The following is a 25,800-nucleotide window of genomic DNA, read 5'->3' as shown; positions in this document are numbered from 1 at the left end:
ATACCTGTCTACACAAGAAAAGATTCAAACATTCTATGTATTTTTACTGAAATAGAGGGCACACACTGTGAGTATGCAAATAATTTTAACACAAAAAATGCATTAAAAGAAATCACACCTATTTTACATTAGGCTAATTCGTCATCTATCATCTCTCCCAAAAAATATAGTATAAAAATAAGCAATGTTTCAAATGGTCTTCAAAACCAGGATAATTTGGGCCCCATATTGTATCAGAATTAGTTACATAAGCAGTAATTAGAATTAATTTTATAATTATTCTATAATTATTTAATTTCAAATATTCCATGATCTTAAAATGTTCATTTAATTAAAGAGATGGAGGAATAGAATTACTAAGTTTAAAATAACAAATTTCAGGTAAAAATCTACATTAAATTATCCACACCAAGAAAAATATAACTAAGAAAGTGTATTCTTAATTTATCAAAAACATTTCATCTTTCTAAAGTACTCTTTCATTCTATCTGGCCTTCTGGGTCTGGTAAGTGAATCTTTTATAGAAAATCACTCCTATTCCAACTACTACTTCCCTGGGAGTATTTCCACATAGCTCCTGATTGCTCAATACAGACCTATCATATAAAATTAAATGTTGCAACTTGATCAGAATGATGCACTCTCGCCTTACATAAAAATACAAATCACAATATGCTGACACTCAATAACTTCAGCTTTAATTTACTAGCCTAGAGGGATTAAGAAGATACTATAAAATTTTAGTATAGGAAATATCACAGATGTCAACCAACTTGCACAAGAATTTACCAGAATGACTATGAAGAAATGAAAACTAAATATACATACCTGCCCCCACATAAATATCTGATTAAGACCCACTTTAGAGTATCTAGTTGAACTTTACCCTACCCTATATCTTGATGGTTTTTTTTTTTTTTTTTTTTTGCAGTTTTATACCTTTATTTGACAATCAGCGATTAGTTCTCATCCACATTAACAGTCTGTAGATTTTTGAAAGTGGTGACAGGTACGTAGGTAACCAGCGTGTAGAGCTTGTTTGGTGAATCTTCATCCTCGTTACGTTTTCTGGACAACCGCACACGGATACGGTATGGAACATTCCTTATTCCTTTGGCCCAGACAGCTTTGTTGAGCCTGGTGTCAATGCGCACATCTGGAGTTCCCATCTCCTTCATGGCAAATTTCCGGATCTCTTTGAGTGCCCGAGGGGCACGCTTCTTGAAACCCACTCCATGGATACGTTTGTGAATGTTGATGGTGTATTCTCTGGTCACTACCTCGTTGATGGCAGAACGGCCCTTCTTCTTCTCGCCACCCTTCTTTGCGGGAGCCATTCTGCAGGGCCCTAGCTGGAAAGGAAGGGCGCGGGGTATTGTCTTGATGGTTTTTTGAAAGCCATTATCACATACTTCATGTTATACTAATAAAAGCAATTAACATTTTCAATGTCCTGTCTGCATTCTTTCTAGCCTCTTTAGCTTGGGTTTTCAAAAATAGGGGTTTCAAATGCAGTTCCAGTACCCACTGTGTGGAGAAAGCCCTCCCAACCCATGCCCCTTGGGCTCATTTTGCAGACACTCAGCAGTCCATAATCTAGGGAGACCATGCTGGATGGATGCAAATGCTTTATTCAAGTTCTACCTATGTCTCCAAACCCCAACCAATTAGTTACACAAGCTCTTCTCCATATTTATGGTATAGCAGATTAAGATAGTGGAGGAAGAAGGATCCTAGTTGTGATTATTTTCCTTAACAAGATGGAAATAAAAGATGAGAAAACCTAATAGTACTTTAGCTCAGTATTAAGCATCCCAGCTTTTAAGATTATAAATTCACAATAGTGAATACACTAGTGACTACTTTTAAATAAAACACTCAATAATTATGTGCTATAAAAATCATATGCTTACAATTTCAGCTTGGATTTGTTTCGCAGCCTATTTAATGCTGTCTAAAAATCAAGCAGGTAATGAAAACTACATATTTTGAACATGCATTATAGGAGGCAATGTAGTGAGACTCTAATAAGGCCAGTCACTCAGAAAAGTTAGCACATTTATCTGATATACTCAGGCTCTGTAAAATGGTCATGGATGCAGACTGTGCTAGAATTTAACTTCTGTAATGCTGTTTTATAAATCTAACTGAAAGCTTCTTGGAGTCCAGCTGCTTAGCCCTTACAAAAGCAAAACCAACCTATGGTCTACAGAGTATTACTGATATTACTACTCTATCAAGTACCACATATATATAGGTGTTTGGCATTCTCTTTTGAACTAGAGAACTTCTAGAATCACAGGACTTGAGAGCTGGGAAGAATTTAGAAGGCACTAATGTAACTCCTCACTTTCCACTTGAGAAGAGTGTTTGGGTACTAATCAAGGAAGTCAGCATTTATAAAGCACCCAGGTACACACGACTGGGCACTTCTGACTTCACTATCTTATTTCAGATTATGTAATTCCTCCCCGATTTTGATAATGGGTAAAGGGGAGAATCCAAATTCAAAGTTAGTGCTCTTTTCTCAGGATAAGTATTCACAAAGGGTGGCCTTGGGACCAGTCCCAGATGTATTCTTAGGAAACTTATTTGAAATGCAAGTCCAGGCCTCCCTCCAGACCTATGCATTGGGGAGGGCAGCAAGCCCTACAGGTGATCTGACACATGCACAGTGAGAGTCACTGCTCTTTAGCAGTGGCTAAGTTTAATTTGAAGAATATAAAGAATAATCTTATACCAAGCGATTACAAACATATTATTATCGTTTATACCAGAATAATTAAGACAAGGATAGCCTTAAAATTTGTTTTAATATTACATGGTTTAGCTGACACTGGATATTTTCCTAAGGAAAAAAAGGTGAAAGCTGTTCCAAATAAGCAAATACTGGTAGTAAGATTCTCAAGAACTGTTTTCACTTTGTATCAAAAATAAGATTCTTGAAACAGAAAATCTGCCTTTCAAGGACCCACTGAAACTAATAAATACTCTCACCTGCCTGACTTTATTATTACTTGCTATAATTAAAACTATATATAGAAAAACCAAGCAGAGAAATACTGACGGCTTAGTATATAAGAATCTAAGTTAATGTTAATAAAAGTAACTGAAAAATGAAACCATTATAAAATTTAAAACTAAAAATTTCATAGAATACCTTGTCAAAGGTACTTACCAAAGTTCCAATTTGGAAATTTTTCTTTTCCAACTTTGAAATATCAGGCAGGAAATGTCTTCATCTGCATACTTCTCCATTGAAAACTCCCAAATTAAAAAAAAAAAAAAAAATCATAGCCATCTTACCAAAAACTCAAAATGTTTTCATTAGGTATTTTTAGCATTTCAGCAAATATGCCTAACCAGAGAATACTAATTACTTTCCATAAGTAATTTTTCCTTAAGAATATGTCAGTGAGAGATCCCTGGGTGGCGCAGCGGTTTGGCGCCTGCCTTTGTGGCCCAGGGCGTGATCCTGGAGACCTGGGATCGAATCCCACGTCAGGCTCCCGGTGCATGGAGCCTGCTTCTCCCTCTGCCTGTGTCTCTGCCTCTCTCTCTCACTGTGTGCCTATCATAAATAAATAAAATAAAAAAATATTAAGAATATGTCAATAAAAAAAAAGAATATGTCAATGATTTCATTGTTTGACACTCCAATAGTTAATGTATATTGCACATGAGAAATTTTATGGGAAAGCTTTGTTTTAAATGCAATGACATGGGATGCCTGGGTGGTGCAGTCAGTTAAGAAACTGACTTAGTTTCAGCTGGGGTTGTGCTTTCAGCGTCCCGAGATCAAGCCCTGCCTTGGGCTCCATGCTCAACATGGAGCCTGCTTGAGATCCTCCATCCTCCTCTGCCCTTTCCTCCTCTCCCCCCACTTCCCTACTTGCACTCTCTCTCTCAAATGAATAAATAAATCTTTTTAAAAAATTAAATATAATGACATTAAAATAAATCACAATTTTTCTATATAACCAAAAATCAGAATGAAAATAAGATCATCTACTAAGGGTTAAAGTAAACATTTCAATCTTAATGCCTGATGGCAAAACAGAAAAGCTTCGTGTTAACAGTAAATTTCACAACAGTCATTATTTGCTTCTAATTTATAATGAACTGCTCTTCTGCCCCCAGTTTCTTTAAAGCTCTTAAGATTTAAAGGGACATTTCCTGTGTACATACCATATATGAACAACAAAACAAAACTTTTGTAGAGGCAGATGAGGCTGATACAATTTAAAAAAGGAAATGGGGGAGCAGTCTAAAAATTTCCAAGTCTATGTAAAAAAATATACCTCAATTTATCTAAATGAAATTTTTGGTACACTACAGACATACTAATAAAACAGAACCCTAATTTCTAATTCTGTAAACTGAAAGTCTTATATTAGCCATGTCACCATTAAAAAAAAAAAAACACGTTAGGTATATAAATTACATCTGCAGATATCATAAATACTATTTATGTATTTCTGTGAATTCTTCCTAAAATATTATTTAGTAATAAAGAATATTTCAAAAGGAATGGAGGGAGAAATGGAGCAGGATTATAACAACTAAACTTGCTTAAAATAAAAATAATGGGGATCCCTGGGTGGCGCGGTGGTTTGGCGCCTGCCTTTGGCCCAGGGCGCGATCCTGGAGACCCAGGATCGAATCCCACGTCGGGCTCCCGGTGCAGGGAGCCTGCTTCTCCCTCTGCCTGTGTCTCTGCTTCTCCCTCTCTATCATAAATAAATAAAAATTAAAAAAATTAAAAAAATTAAAAAATAAAAATAACGTTTATTTGCTAGTATGATTCTGGAAAAAAACATTTTCTAATTAATTCCTACTTTATCCTTCTTTAAAGATATTTTGTCTCTTCAACCAGCACACTAAGGATTAGTGCTACATACCTTACTATACTGACTTATGAAAACCCTTGGCTTCCAGAGAAGTCATACCTTGCAACATCAAATTGGCTCTGCATGATTGATTGTAATGGGGTTATTAGCATTCTTCCTGAAACAAGGCTGTATACCTTTGGGAACATTCACATTTAACCTTGTGAGCTCACTTCTATAGAAACAATAAACTTTACTCACCAGCTACCAGGGGAGAATCAGTTTAATGTAAGGAATTAATTAAGCTAGGCTGATAGAAACCAATATATCAATTCCTTAAAAACTCAAAATTTACTTAAACGAGTAAGTATAGATGCACTGCATACACCTATAGTTTTTCTGAGTTCCAAAAAGCATTCATCTAAGCACTTGTAGGGCTGCTTCATTTTTAGTTTTGTTTTAGTAGAGTCTGATTCATCAAACATAAAGTCTGACAAATCAACCATCTTCCTTCAATTACGGTCATAATTTGAAGTATTATTCAATAGTGGGATTTAAATTACATTTGGGAAGAAAAGTAGAAGAGAGAAAGCAGCTATCAGAAATCACTATTTGGTCTTAAGATTCAGAAATATAGGACTGTGGGCCAACACTGTTCTAACAGAGGAAGGACATGAGTAGTTAGGGGAATGTAACCCTCCCAACATTTCCAAAGGCTGGCATTGTGGTTGCTGTGATCCGAGAGCCTTGATACCTACATTTCTGGGAAATCACAGAATGGGAGTAATCCACAACTTTATTTCTTGAGAAGATGAACCCTTAACTACAAAGGTGCAGAAAAGAAGTCAATTGCTTACACTTACTTCATGGCTGCAACATTCAAACAAACAAAAATCATTCAAATAAAACCTGAAATTAACAGGGAGGTGAGCAAAGCAGCAATAATTCATAATTCCAGTTAATTCAATGATCCTTTCCTCCACAGTGGTTGTTCTTAGATAGAAACCAGCAGCCTAGTGGAAGAAGTCCTCTGCACGATCTATGCGGTAACTATGGTTGAGTCCTGAGTGACAACACATGATCTGTATGAACACAGAGAATATGAACAACCAAAAAACCCTGAGTTCAACCTCGTCTCCTACCTTTTTACACAATAATTTAAAGGTTGAATTCTACTTTCACTGTTACAGCTACTTTACCATGGAACTTGCAGAAGGTTTTGATGAGCTGTCAACAGCAAAAACAGAAAGGTATCCAGATAATAAACCACAACTGAAATTTGTCTCTGAGCAATTGAAATGTTACTTAAGTTCTTTTTAAGAAAAAATTCCTTAGAAGTCCACATTCTTTGCATGCCTTTCCCAGGAGTCAAGGTAACAAAATCATTATTACTTTTAGCTTAACAAGAATTACTGGTGGCACCAAATAGAAGAATGGCTGTTTGTTTTTTAAACTTATTATCATAAAAAAACAGACTTTTAAATTAATATAGAAGTTCTCAGGACAAGCAAAAAGATGGCTAAACTCCATTTTAGACTCATGGTCACACCAAAGCAACTTTAAGAATGTGAGTAAGACAAACTGAAGCTAAATACTGCAAAGAGAATTTAAAAAGTCAAATCTGTCAGAAAATTTTGAAGAGAAATGAACTGTGCTCACGTAACTTGAAAAGGAAATGGGTAATTCATCAAAACTCTATATGCATCCTGAGATATATTCATCCATTGATGCCTGCAGTAAATAGAGGAATTGTGTAATAAGTACATATAAAAGTTTAAGAGTTGTTATTAAGAGTATTTTATATTGGGCAGCCTGGGTTACTCAGTGGTTTATAGCTCCTGCCCTCAGTCCAGGGCATGATCCTGGAGCCCCGGGATCGAGGCTCACGTTGGGTTCCCTGCATGGAGCCTGCTTCTTCCTCTGCCTGTGTCTCTGCCTCTCTCTCTGTCTCTCTCATGAATAAATAAATAAAATCTTAAAAAAAAAAAAAGTATTTTATATTTAATTTAAGCTAGGTAGAGAAAAAATTTAAATGAAAATCTTAAAGTAGAATTTTTTTGCTTTCTTTGGTATTTTAGCCATTAAACATTTATTTAGGAAAACTAGAGGCATCCAGTTCTAGAGTAATTTGGCACATTTATGTATGAAAAAAAAATGGAAACCAATTAATAGATGTGTCATACACAAATACATATATATATAAACATTTTATTTTAATAATACTCTTTATCACTTCAATTTAAATCATTCCATTATGAAAATGTCTTAATTGAAGAGAGAATAGTTCTTCAAACTCTAAATTAAGCAGAGCTTTATCAATTAAATTTACAGCAATACAGTCTTTAGAAATACATAATTCTTCATTTTACATAATACTTCCCCTTTAAAAATTTGTCATAGTGTGTCACAGATTTAAAATACAAGGCACCTAATGCTATGAAAGGATAATACAATTTATGTAGTGTAAGTGAAACAGATGCTTTTCAAATATTCTTTTTAAAGTCCCACTAAATTTACATGGACACACCTACATAAAATTAAACACTTGTTCTGTATTATTAATTTGCAATACTCTACAAAACTCAAAAATATAATCTGTACCTATTATAGGTAGCTTATTTTATCATTTAATCTGTTAAGAAACACTGATCTATACATTTAAATGATTTCTTGAAAACATTTTCATAATATAGTCCAGCATTTAACAAATAATATGTGAAAATAGTCTGCAGAACATTAGAATTTTATTCCTTGATTAGTTCAAATTATTTCATCAGCTGAATTCCTTGAGATGTGTAAGGCAGGTTGGTCATTACAGGGACTGTGGATTGGAACTTCCTATAACTGTAGTGATATGTACACGGCTACGTAGCAAAGTACTTCATTATGAAATGAAGAAAACAGATATGAAGAAAATATATTTTAGAGTTCCAAAGAACTGAAACCATTATTTTTCAGACTAGGCACTGAAACATTTTCTACAAAAACGCCAGAGATTGTCTCTTCGCTGCATAATGTTCCATTATCAAGCTAAAAATAAAAACAAACACAAAATCAGCATTAGTTTACAACTATCATAGCTTTAATTATCTATAGTTTGTATTGCAAAAGCAAATAATCTCGACATTGAAATATGTATCAAATACAGTTTATATTCTTAACAACTGGATACTGGAACTAGAAGTACTAAGAACCCATGGAAGTGAGTTTCATACTAATGTCAAAGGCTGAAAGACAACACTGCTTAAAGACTGCACAGTAACAGTTTCATTCATGGCATACCCCACCATTACCCCATGGAGACAAAGACTCTTGCCACACCCTTTACATGCTATTGCAGTCCATCTTCACTTTTCCCCTTTATCCAGCTCTCACTTCCAAAAGCATAGAGTCCTTGCCTAAGTGGGGATGGTATGGTATGAGTGTGAATATAATAAGGCATGGCATGCTGGGGACAGCATGCATAAATTACAGTACTAAAAAGCTTTAAAGAATAACTATATGTATTTTTAATTTGAAGATGGCAAGTAAACATATTTAGTTCTACTCTGTCCCCAAAACACAGTAAATGGACAATAAAGGGATTTTTCTAAAGGAATAAATCACACAAAAAGAAAAACGACACATAAGAATACAACAGCCAACCAGATATCTCTCAAAGGACGGGTGAAGAAACAACTAAAAACAGGAAAATTAGAATGGGTTATAGAAAAAGCAGTTAGACGTTCAGATGCTTTACTTTTCCCAGCTGGTCAAGTGTCTCTTCTCCATCCCAGAAGATGTGAAGTGTATTCTCTAAGAAGGATAAATAGAGGGTCTCTGGACTGGGGAAATGCCAGGCACCATCCAACAGGATTTAGATAAAAGTAACATTTATATAGTCATAACACCGTTAGCACTACTTATAGATCTATCCAGAATTATGCAATAACTACACTGGAATTAGGAGGAGGTGGGAAGGCAGGCAAGTGAGGTGGGGACAGAGAAGAGGGAAACTTGAAAGTAATCTATCCTTATCAATGAGAGTGGAAAAACTGACCGATGATGCCTCAAACTCAGAAATCAAGATACAGAAGTAGAAGCAGGGTACTTATAGAGACTATGTGTGGCATGGGGGTGGGGAACACAGATCAGTAACAACTGACTACGAATTTAAAATGATTCCTTAGAGTAGGACAAGAACGAAAGTAGGACAGGCAGTGACAGCTGCTTTGTACAACAAGAAATCTTGTAGAATTCTCTCTCAACTATGTGCATGTAAAATCATCACAACAATGAAAGCTAGAATAAAAAATTACCAAAGAAACACATGAAACGAAGACAATTAGCCCTAGGTTAGAGGTGAGTTTGCCATGAAGACAATGACATTTAAGCTTCAAAGACTAATTTGAGTGTGAGGAGTTGAGAGGAGTTGTTCAATGTTCTAGGTGAGGAAGGGAAGCCCAGTTGCAATCAGGAAATATTTCAATATAAACCACCTAAAGTTATCTCAGAAGAAAGGGACCTGAATCTCTCAAATTTCAGTAATTTACTGTAACCTCTGATTCTAATACATAACCACTTTAATACATGCCAAATATATATGTCAGATGTATTTTAAACATTCATTTAGTGAAAGATAAAATATCATATACTCATTTGTCATGTCAGAAATATAAAGTATTTCTTAAAATTTTTCAAGAATGGGGAATATTCCTGAAACATTAAGTTGAAAAGCATAGTCACAGGCTCCCCTCAGGCAGCCTGCTTCTCCCTCTGCCTATGTCTCTGCCTCTCTCTCTGTGTCTCTCATGAATAAATAAATAAAAATCTTAAAATATACATTTATTTTTTACTTCTATGCTAGAGGAAAAAAATTTTCTAAAGTATATCATTACGTAAAATGATTCTCAGCATGACGAGTTAAACTTGGGATCACTTCAATTGCACAATATAAATTTACCAAGTATTTAATACTTACAATAATCTTAAGAGAGAGAGACTACTGTAACCCCATTTCGCAGATAGGAAAACTGACGCACACACAGGTTAAGAACGCTGCATAAAGTCACACAGCTAGTACATGGAGAAGCTAGAGTTGGAACTCAGGCAGTTTGACTCCAGAGCTTGTTCCATACCTCTAGACTATATTGCCTCTGAAAAAGCTAATTATGGAAAATCAATTCTGTATTTGAGCATTACAGGAATAAAGAGCCTTATTCAATAATAATACTAGCTGACATACAAACCTGGACTACAGACAACAGCTAACTAGCTCCATCCTCCTGAGAAACACCGTGCATAGGAATGAGACTCTCACACTGTTCACTGTCTTCTGGAACCCTTAAAAAAAATTTTTTTTAAGACAATAGTTAAAGACAGCTTTAGAACTGAAAGGAATCCTTAAAAATTATCTATTTCATTGGCTGAATCTGTGAGGTCAGAACTAAGATTAAGACTTCCCAAAAACTTGCCCCAAGTTCTTTTTCAGTAGGATGTAAACATAAAAATCTTTCCCTCTTAAGAAAGAAACTGAAAGAATCTGAGGCAGTGTTATCATTATTTTATTATAAATTTTATTCATACCAGTGAAAGTTTTCTACATTTAAATTCATTATCACAAAATAGTAAGCACTTTGGTTTAACCTGTGCATCAAAACATTTTTTTAAAGTAGTTGTGAAGAAACTGTCTTACCACCCAAAGGGTCTGAACAACTTAGTTTAATTTTACAGTACATAGATACATAATTTTATAGTACATATATAAATTATAGTATTTCAATAATTCCTCACATATGAAAATTAGGCCAGCATATGATTTCCAGTTTATTTTGCAAGGAATATACTTTTTAAAACTTATATTAGAACCAAGCCTACCTCTGAATTCGATGTTTCCTGCATATAAAGGCAAATATTCTTCTGATTCCTACCATCACAGGATCCCAATTATTATAATGGCATAAGAGAGTTGCAATAAAAAATGAAAAAAATACAGGGATAGCGCCTGCAAAAAATAACCAAGAAAACTGCACCTAAAAATAAAAGATAGAAAAACAAAAACAGCCCACAATTATTGAGACAATTTTCTCCTTTAATGTAAGTTTTCCATTTATGAAAACATAGGTTAAGTTAAAAACACCAAGAAGATAATATTAAGCACTGGCAGTATATTAAGTGCATTATTATCAAATATGAGGATTCAGAACTACAACATATGACTCCACTTTCTTAAATTCCCAACAAAAATATGACTTGGAAAAGGGCCCAGGTGCCTGAGGGGCTCGGTCGATTAAGCCTCTGCCTTCTGCTCAGGTTATGGCCTCAGGGTCCTAGGATCAAGGTCCTGCATTGGGCTCTCTGCTCAGCAGCAAGTCGGCTTCTTCTTCTCCCTCTGCCCCTTGAGCATGCTCTCTCTCTCTCTCTCTCTCTCTCTCATAAATAAATAAATAATCAATCAATCAATCAATCTGTTAAAAAAAAGAAAAGGGCCTAAAGGAAAGCCAGGAGGCATGCTCTTCATTTATTAGGCATAGTACATCCAGGAGCAGAATTATAAAACATTTTGTCTTCCACATCATTTTGTCCATTTTTTCTTTAGTGATTACTGCTGATTCAAGTAAATCCTCCTTTCAAGTTTTTAAAAACTCACATTTTAAAAGTTATTTTAGAATATGCTGTGATATGTTGTGCTATGTTACAGTTCCTTCTTGAAGACTGCATCAAAAACAGATAAACTCTAAGTGCAACTTTTACAAACCTTTTATTAATAATTTGCAACAAATTATAATTCTGTAGTAGTTTAAAACTAGTTTGTTTCTGTAGTAACAAATGAAAAATTTCAAAAGCAAATCATGGCTAAATAAAATAAAGATGACAAATAGAAATACTTTTACTAAGAAATGTGAACCAGAGAAGACAAGTAGCAAGCAGAGAGCCTCAGTGGTAAAGAGCCCCTCAGACATCATCAATCCATCATTTATCAGGGTTGTCAAGAAAATTAAAAATCATGAGATGCCATAAAGTAAAAAAAAAAAAAAAAATTCTTTCTTTTCATGAGTTTACCTTTACCATTAAGATTCAACAAAGGATCAAAAAAATAATTGTCAAAGAAGGCTGCACTGATTGACTTACTGCAACCCACTGGTGTGATGTGCTTTCGAATAGTGATGAAAGTAACTCCTATCTTTAAAATAGGAAAGAAAAACTATGCTTGCCCTTTTAAGTGTTTAAAAAAAAAGTGAGGTTTATAATCACAGGCAAGACTCCCTCTGGTGGGAAACATATACTACTCCATTTCATATCACCATTAGTCAGAGTAAAGGGGTTTTATGAAAATATTTTTTATGAGGGACTTACAATGCATAACACAAGAATAATCACTGACAACTTTTAACATGCAGGTCCTGCTTGTATGATATACACACAGAGCAGTCAGTAAAAGAAACTAAAAAGCCTTCACACTGTTATCAGATTACTGGTATACCATACTCTTGGAATATTTGCCAGAATATTTATAATCTAGGAAAGCCATGATGCATTTAAATGACCCAAGACCAGAAAAAAGTATGAAAACTTATGACTAATGATTTAAAAATGTAGAAATAGGGACACCTGGGTGGCTTAGTGGTTGATCGTCTGCCTTCGGCTCAGGTTGTGATCCCGGTGTCCCGGGATGGAGTTCCACATCAGGCTCTCTCTGCCTATGTCTCCGCCTCTCTCTCTATGTCTCTCATGATAAATTAATAAAATCTTTTTTAAAAAATGTTGATACGATTGACAAGGATAGTTTCATGAATATTAACTAAAACCCTATTTTATAGCTGAGTAAAAGCAAACTTTGTAAAGGTAGGTAAAACCCTAGCTGACTTTTATTTTTTTATTTTTTTATTTTTTTTCCTAGCTGACTTTTAAAAGCAAAGTTCACCTTTAACAATGCAGTTATTTATGTGTTGCTATATAATAAAAAACTTCTAATTTGATTTCCAACAAGGTATGAAGACAATTTTTCAAAATGAATTAAATATTGTCTATATTACAAAGAATACCTAAAACCTGAATATATCTGAATATAAATCTGAATATAATCAGAGGTTCTTATTATATATCAATTATAAATAGGTTAATTTATTTTAAGCACAATAAAAGATGCTGATACATGCTAAAATTTCAGAAGTTATATTAGAATTAAAAAAAAAAACCATGAAAGTAGATTTCTCCTCTGTTTTAAGCTTTTACTATTTATTTGAGAGAGAGAGCATGTGCACAAGTACACACAAAAAGGGCTGGGGGATGAGGAGCAGAGGGAGAGGGAGAAGCAGACTCCCTGCTGAGAAGCGATTCATGTTGGGGGCTGGATCCCAGGACAATGGAATCATGACTTGAGCCGAAGGTAGCTGCTTAACCTACTGAGCCAACCAGGCGTCCCTCTCCTGTTTCTATTACACATCTGGAACACATCCTGCCACTCTTCCCAGAAGGTATCTTCCTACCCTTGATTCCTACCCACCAAAGGCCCAAACTACTTAACTGGTTGTCTAATTCTAGATGTGAAGACAATCAAGAAAAGACTAGTTATGTTTTTTAATTTTTTTTTAAGATTTTATTTATTTATTCATGAGAAACACAGAGATGTGTGAGAGAGAGGCAGAGACACAGGCAGAGGGAGAAGCAGGCTCCATGCAGGGAGCCCTATGTGGGACTCGATCCTGGGACTCCAGGATCACACCCTAGACCGAAGGCAGGGGCTAAACCGCTGAGCCACCCAGGGATCCCTAGTTATGTTTTTTTAATCAATGAATCATTTATTTTCATTTTCCCTTTTCTTGTGTTTCACCCTATCTTAAAATATTTGATTAAAGAAGTTACAGGGATCCCTGGGTGGCGCAGCGGTTTAGCGCCTGCCTTTGGCCCAGGGCGCGATCCTGGAGACCCGGGATCGAGTCCCACGTCGGGCTCCCGGTGCATGGAGCCTGCTTCTCCTTCTGCCTGTGTCTCTGCCTCTCTCTCTCTCTCTGTATGACTATCATAAATAAATAAATAAAAATAAATAAATAAATAAAGAAGTTACATAATTATTTAATAAAATTAGATGACCTGTGGCAGTTTTTAAAAAAAAATCCTAAAATAAATCCTTAAATTTTTATTTTTCAAATCTGTAAAAGCTGATGTTTTCAAAATATCAGTACAGAAAAGTTCATTTACACAGCAATCTACCAAAATTCTCTAATAACAGCACTTCCCAGTTTCACAAGATCAAGTTTGGTTGATATTCAAGATCTGAGATGTAGAAGGACCTAGATATTACTTAAATCTTTAAAGAATCTAATGATGTATAACTTTAGTGTTATGTACATTTATAATATTCATACTCTTTAATAATGTATGGTACATAAGATAATTCTCAATTAAGGAGTTCTCTGTTTTTAACCATGACAAATAAATAAGAATTTACTGAGCCATGAAACAAAGTAAATATCAGCATAGAATGGTTTTTTAAATAAAGAGATTACATATCACTGAGAGTACTTTGCCTTTATCCTAAGAACTGCACAAAGATCTAAAGAAAAACAGCTTTAAAAATCGGATTATAACTTCTCTACATTATAAGCCTTTGGGCTTTCAAGCATTTCCTCTTCATATTTTATTCAACCAAACCACACCCCACCCCCAAATCTGTTACTTAATACTTGGGAGTTGAGGGGAGCCTGGCTGTCTCAGTCAATTAAGACTCTTGGTTTTGGCTTAGGTCATAATCTCAGGGCTGTCACTGAGCCCCGTAGTCCCATGTCAAGATCAAGACCTGTGTCAGGCTCCAACTGGGTGTGGAGCCTGTTTAAGATTCTCTCTCCCTCTGCCCTACCCTGTTCTTGTTCTTTCCCTCTCAAAACAAAAAACAAGAACGCCAAAAAAACTAAAAAAAAAAAAAAAAAAAAAGTTTGTAAACTTTGAGCTGAGTGATAAATGACTACCCAACATCTTTTAGTAGTGTACATATGGCTTGCCTCTTTAGTAGTGTACATATGGCTTGCCTCTTTCAGTTACACACAGAAGCACTAAAGAAACTCCATCCTTCAGATGTGGAGAAGGGTTCTCTGTTCTGCTATATTACCACTGCCACTATTTATCATAAAAATCCCGCATCCAGACAAGGACATCATAGAAGAGGGACAGAAAACCTTCCCTACAAAGTTCAGACAGAAATGGGCTTTTGCTGAGAAACCTTATTCCTGTGCTGCTCCTATCTATAACAGTATTGTGGTATTAAGGACTCTTTGGAATTATCTTACAAAATTAAAACACCACTACTTACATAATAAAATATATCCTATCCCCTATTCTATACCACTGACTTACCAATGAACATGTGGAATAATCAGCTCCAATACTGGAGAACTACATACATATAAAGATACTGTCCTTAACTTAGAAATTAAGGGGAAAAAAAGCTAAAAATGTAAGACTATCCATTTCTTTGGTACTTTTTATATCTCTAAATAGTAAAGCAAATTAGAGAGGCAGAGCAGGCATCAAATTATTCATGGTTGCAATGCTTGTAATTTAATTACATGCCCTAACTTTCATTATCTCCATTTAAAAAATTCATCTAGGGCAGCCCCGGTAGCTCAGTGGTTTGGTGCTGCCTTCAGCCTAGGGCATGATCCTGGAGTCCCGGGATTGAGTCCCACGTCAGGCTCCATGCAGGGAGCTCCATGCTTCTCCCTCTGCCTGTGTCTTTGCATCTCTCTCTGTGTCTCTCACGAATAAATAAATGAAATCTTTTAAATCAATCAATCAATCTTAAAATATGAGAACCTGACTCAGTGGGTTAAACATCTGACTTTTGATTTTGGCTTAGGTTATGATCTCAGGGCCTAGAGATTGAGTCCCGTGTGGGGCTGCACACTCAGCGGCAAGTCTACTTGAGATTCTTTCTCCCTCTCTGTTGGCCCCTCTCCCCTAAATCATGCTCTCTGAAAAAAAAAAAATTCATCTAAAATGTCTTAAGAGTTTGCCTTACCTTTTGCATACACATGTCAGCTATTATGGATAGAGGTATTGTAAGGCTTAGTGCAAGTGTGCCTATCAACGATGAGGTAAGAAAGCAGCCCCTAAAAAGGAAAAAAAGAAAATATACATTTTCGTATTAAAAAAGTAAAACAACCAAAGAAAATATAGGCATGAGAGATTAGGCACAAGGACAAAAGCTTAAGACAGACTGAGACACAATAAAGCAATTAAGGAGAATTCCTAAAGTTTACCCTCAAGTATTAAAAATCCAAACATATAAAAATAAAACTTTCTAAGTGCTCTATGCTATTTTCAAGATTTGCTTACAGATATTATTCAACTTCAGATATATAGCTTCTATTTCATTAACGTTTTTTATAAAACTCAAAAGAGTTCTTATAGTTTTGTGATGATCCTTAGCTAACAAAGGAAATAGCTTTATTAAACTGTAGGATGATATTTCACAACAAAGGCTTTTAAGAAAGTGATAAGCCAACCTGTGAGTCTGCCACTAAAGCAAAAATATCTCACCCTCATGAAAACTAAAATAGTTTTAAGATTTGTGTTGCTCTTTTGGTTTGGCTTAGCACTGAAAATAACTGAGTATTTTTTAAGGATACTTCCTTGTTGCTTTCCTTTTTTTCTAGCAATTGTCCTAACCACAACCTAAGTTCTTCATTTTATTTTCACCTTGAACTACCAATGTTTGTATCAAATTTTGAAATATCACTCCAGGCATGCTTTTATTTAGTTGAAGGAAAAAAATGAAGGGAAGCATTATACCAAGTAGATGAACCATTTATACAGAATTAATTTGGGTGCATAAAAAGAAAACAGGGGCGGCTGGCTGGTTGTCAGTAGTGGAGCATGACACCCTTGTTCTCAGGGTCATGATATTGAGTCCACATTGCAGATTGAAAAAAAAAAAAAAGATAAAACCATATTGTATATAATTAGGATTACAGACTCATGGAAATTCTAGGCTAGTAAATTCTATGTTAGAATTAATAATGCTGTCCTGCAATTAAAGAGCCTATCTCTTGATAAAGTGTCACTCAACATATTCAACAGAGGCTGTACCATTAGTTCTTATTAATGCAATAAGGGGAACTCAAGCATTAGTGGTTCCTACTACATAAGGTCTGCTCTGTGAAAAGACGGTTCAGGAGGTCAAATTTTTTTTAATGCGGCATATATTCTTAGAGATTTATATAATATAAAGTACAATAATAAAGAGTCTGAGATGAAGTATTAAAAAGAAAACTATTTGACTTACACCAGCTTTTCCCAATTTAGCTGATGGTTGAATCCTTTTGTCATCTATTATCATTTCAGGGACACACTTTAGGAAATGCTGAGACAGAGAACTAGATGCTATCATTCAACATCTATACAAATGGTACAGTATATGGGCTTAACAGTGCACCTCATTTTTTAGTAATAAACAATGAGTGTCAAGTACACATCTTTAAAAAAAGTTCACAATCACACTTTAAAATCTGTAGTTTATTACTACTCAGCACTTGATTACGTATGCTGAAGTTTACTGTTCCATTTATAGCTAAACACACAATAACTCAGCTCCTCCACCCCAAAAAAGGGAATCATCCATCATACATGCTGATTATGACTTCTGATATAAAATGATGCATTTTCTTACGATTTAAAAAGATATGAAATATACAGAGATATGCTTCTTATGCTTGTTTTGTTGTCAAGAACTCCCAGAATTTAAGGGATATGTTTGTTTCATTACTGACTGATTTACTGCTACTGAGCTATTACCATTAGTACTCTTAAACACTTGAATACTGAAGTATATCTGAAAAATAAACCTTCTTGAGGTCCTGAAAAAACCATCTTAGGTAAGGATAAACATAGTTTTATCATAATATAGTACCCTGAGTGTCCAATTTAACTATTCAACAATACATACTCATATACACAGTTGGGAATATAAATTGTGCTCCCTCTGTGGAAAATGATACTGCAATTCTCTACCAAAATCTGAAGTCCATATGACTGACTCAGTCTTTTCTACTTACAGGCATTCATCTTATAGAATGCTTACATATACATGCAAAGAGATACAGGAGGATATTCAATGCTATTTTATTTACAAAGCAAAAGACTGGAAACTTAAAGTGTCTCTCAATAAGGAACAGGCAAAACATATTATATTCTCTCTAGTATGTTAGTTACATAATAGATTGAGAAACATAATGTATTGGAATGCTACACAGGCTTTACAAAATGAATTGAACCTAAGTGCTGATATATAGAGATTTACAAGACAATCAGTAAAAAAAAAAAAAAAAAAAAAAAAAAAAAAAAAAAAAAAGGCAATGTAAAAAAAACAATATCCATAGCATGTTCCATTTGCGTGTTAAAAATAAGAAAAAAGAGGGGGGTTATTAGGAGATTAATACTTCTGCCTGTACAGAAAATTTTGTAGAAGGTTTAGAAGCTAATAGTAGTTATCTCTGGGAAAAATGAAGGGAGATTTAGAGTGAAAGAGGGATAAGATTTCCTTTTCACTGTACACCCTTCCATATTGTAGACTTTTGTATGTATTATTATTTTTTTTTCTAAAAAAAATATGTATGTATTATTATTCTTTTCATTCTAAAAAAGTTAAATAAAAAGTTGCAAAATATATTATTATTTATTTAAATGTAAAGTATTCCAAGGAAGCAAACTAAAAAAGCTCACATAGATTACATGTCACAACTCCTACTTGATCATTCCCTAAAGCCTACATTATATTCTGCAAAACATAAGAAAACTCTCTACTGTATATGTTTATTAAAACTAAAGCTCTCGGGGATCCCTGGGTGGCTCACTGGTTTAGCGCCTGCCTTCGGCCCAGGGCATGATCCTGGAGTCTGGGGATTGAGTTCTGCATCAGGCTCCCTGCATGGAGCCTGCTTCTCCCTCTGTCTGTGTCTCTGCCTCTCTCTCTGTGTCTCTGCGTCTCTCATGAATAAATAAAGAAAATCTAAATAAATAAATAAATAAATAAATAAATAAATAAATAAATAAACCTAAAGCTCTCAATAAAGTGACACAGTCCATGTTTACTCTGAGTCTTAATGTAATAATGTAATAAGCATCATACCAAATCTTTCCCAAAGAAAAATTTAATTATTGCTTTCAAATATATTAATTTGCTTTGAAATTGTCTAACTTAAAGTCAGAAGACTAGAAAACATGAGCCTTCATTAAAATACAAGGAGTAGGGATCCCTGGGTGGCGTAGCGGTTTAGCGCCTGCCTTTGGCCCAGGGCGTGATCCTGGAGACCAGGATCGAATCCCACGTCGGGCTCCTGGTGCATGGAGTCTGCTTCTCCCTCTGCCTGTGTCTCTGCCTCTCTCTCTCTCACTGTGTGCCTAAGTAAATAAAAATTAAAAAAAAAAATCTTTAAAATACAAGGAGTATGTAATTATTTAAATTGTAGTCAAAAATGGTTGAATATGAACAATTCCTCATGATTCAACTGAGTTCAATCAAAAAACAATCAGTAAGTAGTTCTATCTGTCCAGAACCAAGAGTAGAGAAATGAGAGAAAAAAAGAAATACCAGACTAGTAAGGAAGCAATAGGATGAGAGTATATGACATAATTAATATAGAAAATAAAGTATGTAACTCTTTGCTTAAAAAAACTGAATACCTAAAATCCATGTAATGAAAGATGGAAGAATGAATGAGTAAATGTAGAGATTCTAATATCAGAATGTTAGATCAGGCAAAGGAATTTAAGTAAAAATTACTACAAAATAAAGTAAATCTTTACCACATGAAAGGGAGTAAGTGTGGAAGAATATCAAGAAAACAGAAATTTCCTTAATTAAGGAGGGGAAAAAGTACAGGCAGAGCATTAAGGAAATGTTCATGGAAAGGCTACTTTTGTCACAGTGTTTTGCAAAGGAAAACTAGTTAGCAGTTCTAATTGGCATATCATAAAATCCATTTAGGAGTTTAAGTACAATTTGTAGGTTGTTTTTCAGTTCCTATTAGATGGAAATAGGACTAAGTATTAAGATCTGTATTTGAGGGGATCCCTGGGTGGCTCAGCGGTTTAGCACCTGCCTTCAGCCCAGGGCGTGATCCTGGAGACCCGGGATCGAGTCCCACATCAGGCTCCCTGCATGGAGCCTGCTTCTCCCTTTGACTGTGTCTCTGCCTCTCTCTCTCTGTGTATCATAAATAAATAAAATCTTAAAAAAAAAATCTGTATTTGAAAGATTTCTTAAATTCCATACAGGATACTGTCGTCTAACTATTTTCGGATCATTATCTATCTGTTGATCTATGGATCAACATATTTGATATAACCTTTCAAGCATGGTAACATCTCAAATTAATCAGGGTTTAGGGTAACATATCTAGCTCACTTATATGAAAAGTCTTAAGAATAAACAAAACAAAAACACTCTATGAACAATCAAATATTCCAGTCTCTTAAATTAGCAAAATTCCCTAGATTCTCACTAAGAACTCACGTTGTTCATATTTAGAATATAAACCTCCAATAGAGGACACCTTTCATTTATATAACATTCTTTTAAAACCCTTGTACAAATTTAGATAATTTATACGCATCCATTCATTAAAATTATTTATTCAATAAATATTTATTGAGCTCCTTCTATATGTAAGGTATTATTCTATACAATCAGTGCACAGAAGTTACAACACAAAGTTCCTGCTCTAGTGGAGTTACTTTATTAAAAGTGTGAAGTGTGTGGGGTGGAAAGGTGCACAGGAGGAGCCATCTGAAGACAGAAGAAATAAAAATGCTTAACCTATCCAAAAGTCCAAAAACTGATATCTAATAAATCATAGCATAATAAATAGTACATACCACAACCACAGGAACTCTGAGAGAACTGTTCCAATAAGGCCATTAATGATAATGCACATTAATACTACTTTATTGGGAAACTCAAAGTCCTCAAATCCAGTATAATGAAGTAAAAAGAAACCTGGCCATAAGAGCAGCAGATTAAACAGACCTACAAAACCTAGATATGCATAAAAGAGACAACAGTTAGTAATTGAAATTTATTTAAATTCTTCAATCTTATAACTCTACAATTAGAAAACACAGATTTTACACAAAGGGCTCCAAAAGATTTCCTTAACTGCAACTTCTGTTTCTTTTGGTCAGACCTATGGACAGCTCAACATCAGAAAAAAACTATACTGACAACTTGCAATCACTGAGTCTTCAAGGTTCCACTATTTATACTGCATGGAGCAACTACTAAGGAATAAATTACTTAATTCAAAAAGAAAGGTTGTTAGGTTTAGCTACTAATAATTCAGTATCTTCAAACTTAAAAGAAATATGTCTGTGTATGGATATGTAATCTAAATTAATTATGAGGAAGTAGTCTGCTCTCTGATTCAACTTATATTTATGTTTAAAGCATCTGTGATATTGCTGGAAATAATGGACGAAGTTTCCAAACCAGATACATTCTTGGTTCTTGCCTTCCAGGCACTCATAAACTAGTTGGTGAGGTAACATACACACACAAATGACTCAGCATATTAACTAAGTGCAGACTGACTACCTGTAAAGTACGCTGTAACATTTAGTAGTTCAAAACGTGTGCTCTGCAATCTGATTGCCCTGGGTTCCAATCCCAGTTTCACCATTCACTAGAAGTATAAACCTTATGCAAGATGCAAAAGCCACTCCTAAGCCATAAATATAAAATCATATTTAATTAGGTTATTAGGAAAATTAGATGAAACATTTTAAATATAGCACAGTACCTGATAAAAAGTTAGTAAAGGTAAGCTGCTATCATTATAGAAATGTAAGTTTACATATTACTACGTGTGAATACAAACACCATAAAGGAAAATATTTACAATTTTATAGTCATTTTTAGTGCACTTCCTATACAGTTGAACATCACAAATCCATTAGCTAACTATAGAGCTTGCTTAAAAGAAAGTTACATTACAGTAAAAATATATTTTATATTTGTTGCTAAATAATAAGCTAGTATTTGGGATGCCTACTTAAATCTTAACAGGACTGGAACACCCACTCTCTATCTGCTGCTAAAGACTCACAGCCATCCACCATTTCTGAAGAAGAGCTGTCTTGGAGAGTAAACAAGCTTGCCCTTTCTATGAAGTTCACAACCTGATCAGCCCACATCCTCTGCAGCCCTCAACTAACCCATGAAGGATGCACATGGCTGAAATCCTAATGGCTCAGGGCCAGAAGGTCTCTGAGAAATACCTAGAAATAAACCACTTCTTCTCCCCCGCCTCTACCTCCTGCCCCCTGCCATGCCACAAACTGGGCCAAACCTCACTATACGTGAGACCACATGGTTCTTTCCCCTTCCCTATCCTCTTTTCTTACTCTCTTGTCAGTTTTTCCTAGAGAGCACCCCCTCAATAAAGCACCCATAAGAAATCCTGGTCTCATATCCTGCTTCTTCTAGGATACCCAATTTAAGACATCTAGTGATAAAAATAAAAACAAATAAAATGACATACAGAAAAGACTCATGACCTGAAAAGTCTACACAATATTAAAAAATTATTGTAATTATAACACCAAAATTTGGCATTACCAAAAATCCAATCTAGTTTGGGGTCCCTGAACTATCAAGCCTATGGAATCCCACATAAATTAACAACCTTTGGACCTAAAGACAAAGGTCTCAATTGCTTCTATCTATTCTCTAGATCCCCCAGAATCTGGCCTATATATCCTCCTGTTATGTTCTAAAATGAACCTCCACCACAATCACACAGATCGACACTGTTCCCTGTTACCCTCTGCTCACACCCCTATGCCTAAAGAACCCTCCACAACCCAATCTTAACTTCTTTTCTAGTCCTGCCTATTGCAAAGCCCAGGTCAAAATAATAATGTGCTACATATCACATCACATATGAGGAAAACCAATCAAGTTACATGTCTATGTATACTGTAATAAGAGCAAATTGAACAAATTTTCCTGAAAATTGCCAATCTTAAACACATACACACACACACACACACACACTCAAAAAATATTGGCATTTCATTTCATTCCAAGTGGAATTTTCTATGCTAAAATAAAACATCACTAAAATTAACTTCATATTTAAAGTATACTTATTGAATTCCATACTTAAACTCAAGTGATCAGTTGGTCTGAGGCTTTCCAAATGCTTTATTTCTGTCAATCTTTAGGTGAAGATATTCAACTTTTTTTTAGCAGAAAAATCTTTTTACAAATTCAATTACAATGCAAAAGGCCAAAAAACAGAGCTGTGCCAGCTGAAGTAGCAAAGGACTCCAAGAACCAGAACCATGCATGCAACTTCACCTACTCCTCCCCTTCCCAGGATCCTCTGCATATCAGTTTGAAAGCTATACTCATCTAGTCCAATTTCCTCATTTTGCAGATGAGTATGAAATAAATGAAATTATAACCGCCATATTCCTGGTCTCCTGATTCCCTATAAGCTGTAATTTGAACTTTCATCACCAGGCTTTTTTATCTATTGATACTCAAGTATCTTTTGGAAGGCATCTACAGATATCCGACAGAGTACAAGGTTTTTACTGAGCTACTGAGCTGATATTAGCAAACAGAACTTATAAATCATATTAGGCATTTTGTTTATCAAAATTAAGAATTGATGCCAGAAACTGTAACTGGGTAATTTGAAAATATTCTAAGAGTCTATATCTTAAAGTGCAAAAGGAAAGCCTTTAAGTGGCCCATGAGTTTTAATGAACAGTAGATACACTAGAAATAGTATTATAAGCTATCATTTGGGGGCAGTTTCTCTAATCCTATGCTTCTAACAATTCAAAAATAGCAAAATATGTAATACAACAGGTATACTCTCACATTCTTATAACAGCATAATTCTGTGATATCAATGAAGAAAATATCTGAATTCACAAGCTGAAAACATAAATGTGAAAAAGGCTTTAGAAAGAATTTCTTTCTTTACCTCACACCGAGGAAACCAGCATCCCATCACAGGCGCACAATTTTGCAGGGCAAGATATGAGAAAAACACTGATTTTGGACTTCATAATCGTTAAAATATGATGTGTTTTAAAGAATCATATGGAGAAGAGAAAGGCTTCTTTATTCCTTCCAAAAACAAAACCCTAAGTTAATCATTCAAAGAAAGTAGCCTCACAGGTAAACATATTCTTACCAAAGAACATTGGAATATCCAACTTATCTTCCCTGTCTACTTTTCTCTTAATCATAACAATATAGACAGCATAGAGCATGGCTCCAACGAGAGACCAAATGGAACCTGTAAAAATCAACATAATGAATTAAAGTATTTGTTCATTAACTCATTTAACAGACACTTACTTAAAATCTAACAATGTGTCAGATGCTATTTCAAGAAGTTCAGAAATATGGAAAGATAAAGTATAGCCTACTTCTCCTCCAGTACGAAGTTTATTTTTTATTTTTTTTTACGAAGAAGTTTATTTTTTATTTATTTTTTTTATGAAGAAGTTTAAAGAGTTAATAAACACATGCAAAAACAGCCAATGATCTAGCCAAACATGCATGTTATAATATTAAAACTCATATAAGTAGCACATTGTTTTTTAATTTTGAAGTCTACTTCCTATTTTTCTCTACATAAACAATTTGACACCTGACACTGGTTTCTTTCCATCTCTAAGCCAGGTCTCCCCTGCCACGTATCATCTTTAATATATATTCTTCTACCATCTTCAAGGCCCAGTTAAAGCATCCCCCTCTGCCACAAAGCATCCTCCACCTCCTCCACTAAATTTTCATCCTCGTCTTCTATTTTAGACTGATTTAATACTTACGTGGTTAAACACAGCAGTATTATTTTTTTTTTAAGATTTTATTTATTCATGAGATACACACACACAGAGGCAGACACACAGGCAGAGGGAAAAGCAGGCTCCATGCAGGGAGCCCGATGCAGGACTTGATCTCCAGACCCTGGGATCACAACCTGAGCCAAAGGCAGACGCTCAACCACTGAACCACCCAGGTGTCCCTAAACACAGTATTATTTATTCTCTAGTGGTTTCATTTTATAAAGCTCGTATAATAATTAAAATCAAGAACTCCCTTGAAAACTGCAAACACATTACTTATACTTTTTAATGTTCTAAAATATCTAATATAATACAGGCTTTATAGTACAGGCATAATAAATACTGATTCTCTTAATGTGTTAACTCACTCTCAAAAACATTTAAGTAAGCCTTTAAAAACAGTTAAATTAATGTGCTGTCTGCCAAGTGACCACACTTAATACTTTAATTATCCAAAAGTCCAGTGTTTTATGAAATCTTATCTTTTAATTTTAAAACATTTTTTAAAAAGCAAAAAGAAAGCCTATCAAAAAAAATCTCACACATACACAACAAATACATGTATTGTTTTACATATACAAAGCTGTTCTTAGAAAGAGGAGAAGATGATATAGTGATATAGTTCAAGGCATGGCTGGCTCACTGGGCAGTGACCAGGGATAGTTTAGAAAGCACCTTTTCCATTCAACAAACTTTAAATATTTAAACAAAATATCCATAAGGAAGTCATTAAACTGGGTTCTGATTATTTTTGTTTTGGTTTAATCTAAACAACAGATCAAAACTGTGTATGCACCATAGCAGTAAATGTTGCAGGCAAGAAGCATGAGTGAATCACAAAATTTGTGGGTGCAAGTTTAACAGAAACAGGGTATCTGCATAGTCTCAAAGTATCTCCCTACAAGATGCTTACTACTTACAAACAAAAAAATTAGTAACTTTACACTGGAGCAACCTGGCAGACACCATCTTAAAATTAACTAGTCACTTGTAACGGAACAACATCATGTGCCTTCTGATACAATGTGCTAATACAATGTGCTAATGTGCTTCTGATACACTTCCATGGCATTCTTACCAAAAGTACACAACATACTTATGGTTCCTTATGGTTAAGGAAGTACCA

The 25,800-nt window shown here is 34.8% G+C and overlaps 2 protein-coding genes and 1 long non-coding RNA gene across 8 annotated transcripts in view; all 3 read right to left on the bottom strand.

The window, feature by feature from the left end:
* Nucleotides 1–906: 906 nt before the first annotated feature.
* Nucleotides 907–1,378, bottom strand: LOC119864483 (60S ribosomal protein L31). Its single transcript, XM_038565022.1, has one exon. The coding sequence runs from the start codon at nucleotides 1,335–1,337 to the stop codon at nucleotides 960–962; it is 378 nt and encodes a 125-aa protein (XP_038420950.1). The 5' UTR covers nucleotides 1,338–1,378; the 3' UTR covers nucleotides 907–959.
* A 4,229-nt stretch (nucleotides 1,379–5,607) lies between these two features.
* Nucleotides 5,608–6,800, bottom strand: LOC119864482. Its single transcript, XR_005374195.1, has 2 exons — nucleotides 6,494–6,800; nucleotides 5,608–5,911 (listed from the first exon to the last, which is right to left on the bottom strand). It is a non-coding gene; the product is annotated as an uncharacterized LOC119864482 (long non-coding RNA).
* A 217-nt stretch (nucleotides 6,801–7,017) lies between these two features.
* SLC35F5 (solute carrier family 35 member F5) overlaps nucleotides 7,018–25,800 on the bottom strand; it is a 38,781-nt gene continuing 19,998 nt past the window's right edge. For 3 of the 6 annotated variants that reach the window (XM_038565019.1, XM_038565018.1, XM_038565020.1), the window contains 6 exons: nucleotides 24,014–24,118; nucleotides 20,682–20,841; nucleotides 15,826–15,916; nucleotides 10,686–10,840; nucleotides 10,058–10,151; nucleotides 7,018–7,859 (listed from right to left, as the gene is read on the bottom strand). In XM_038565019.1, coding sequence (XP_038420947.1) covers nucleotides 10,076–10,151; nucleotides 10,686–10,840; nucleotides 15,826–15,916; nucleotides 20,682–20,841; nucleotides 24,014–24,118 — 587 coding nt within the window. In that variant the 3' untranslated portion in view covers nucleotides 7,018–7,859; nucleotides 10,058–10,075. Of the gene's footprint in view, nucleotides 7,860–10,057; nucleotides 10,152–10,685; nucleotides 10,841–15,825; nucleotides 15,917–20,681; nucleotides 20,842–24,013; nucleotides 24,119–25,800 lie in introns of those variants that run through there. The other 3 variants (XR_005374193.1, XM_038565021.1, XR_005374194.1) reach the window with 3 other exon arrangements.

This window comes from Canis lupus, chromosome 19 (assembly GCF_011100685.1).
Source record: "Canis lupus familiaris isolate Mischka breed German Shepherd chromosome 19, alternate assembly UU_Cfam_GSD_1.0, whole genome shotgun sequence".
Taxonomy (NCBI): domain Eukaryota; kingdom Metazoa; phylum Chordata; class Mammalia; order Carnivora; family Canidae; genus Canis; species Canis lupus.
Note: the sequence above shows the minus strand (reverse complement) of the source record. Positions and strands in the feature narration are given on the sequence as shown.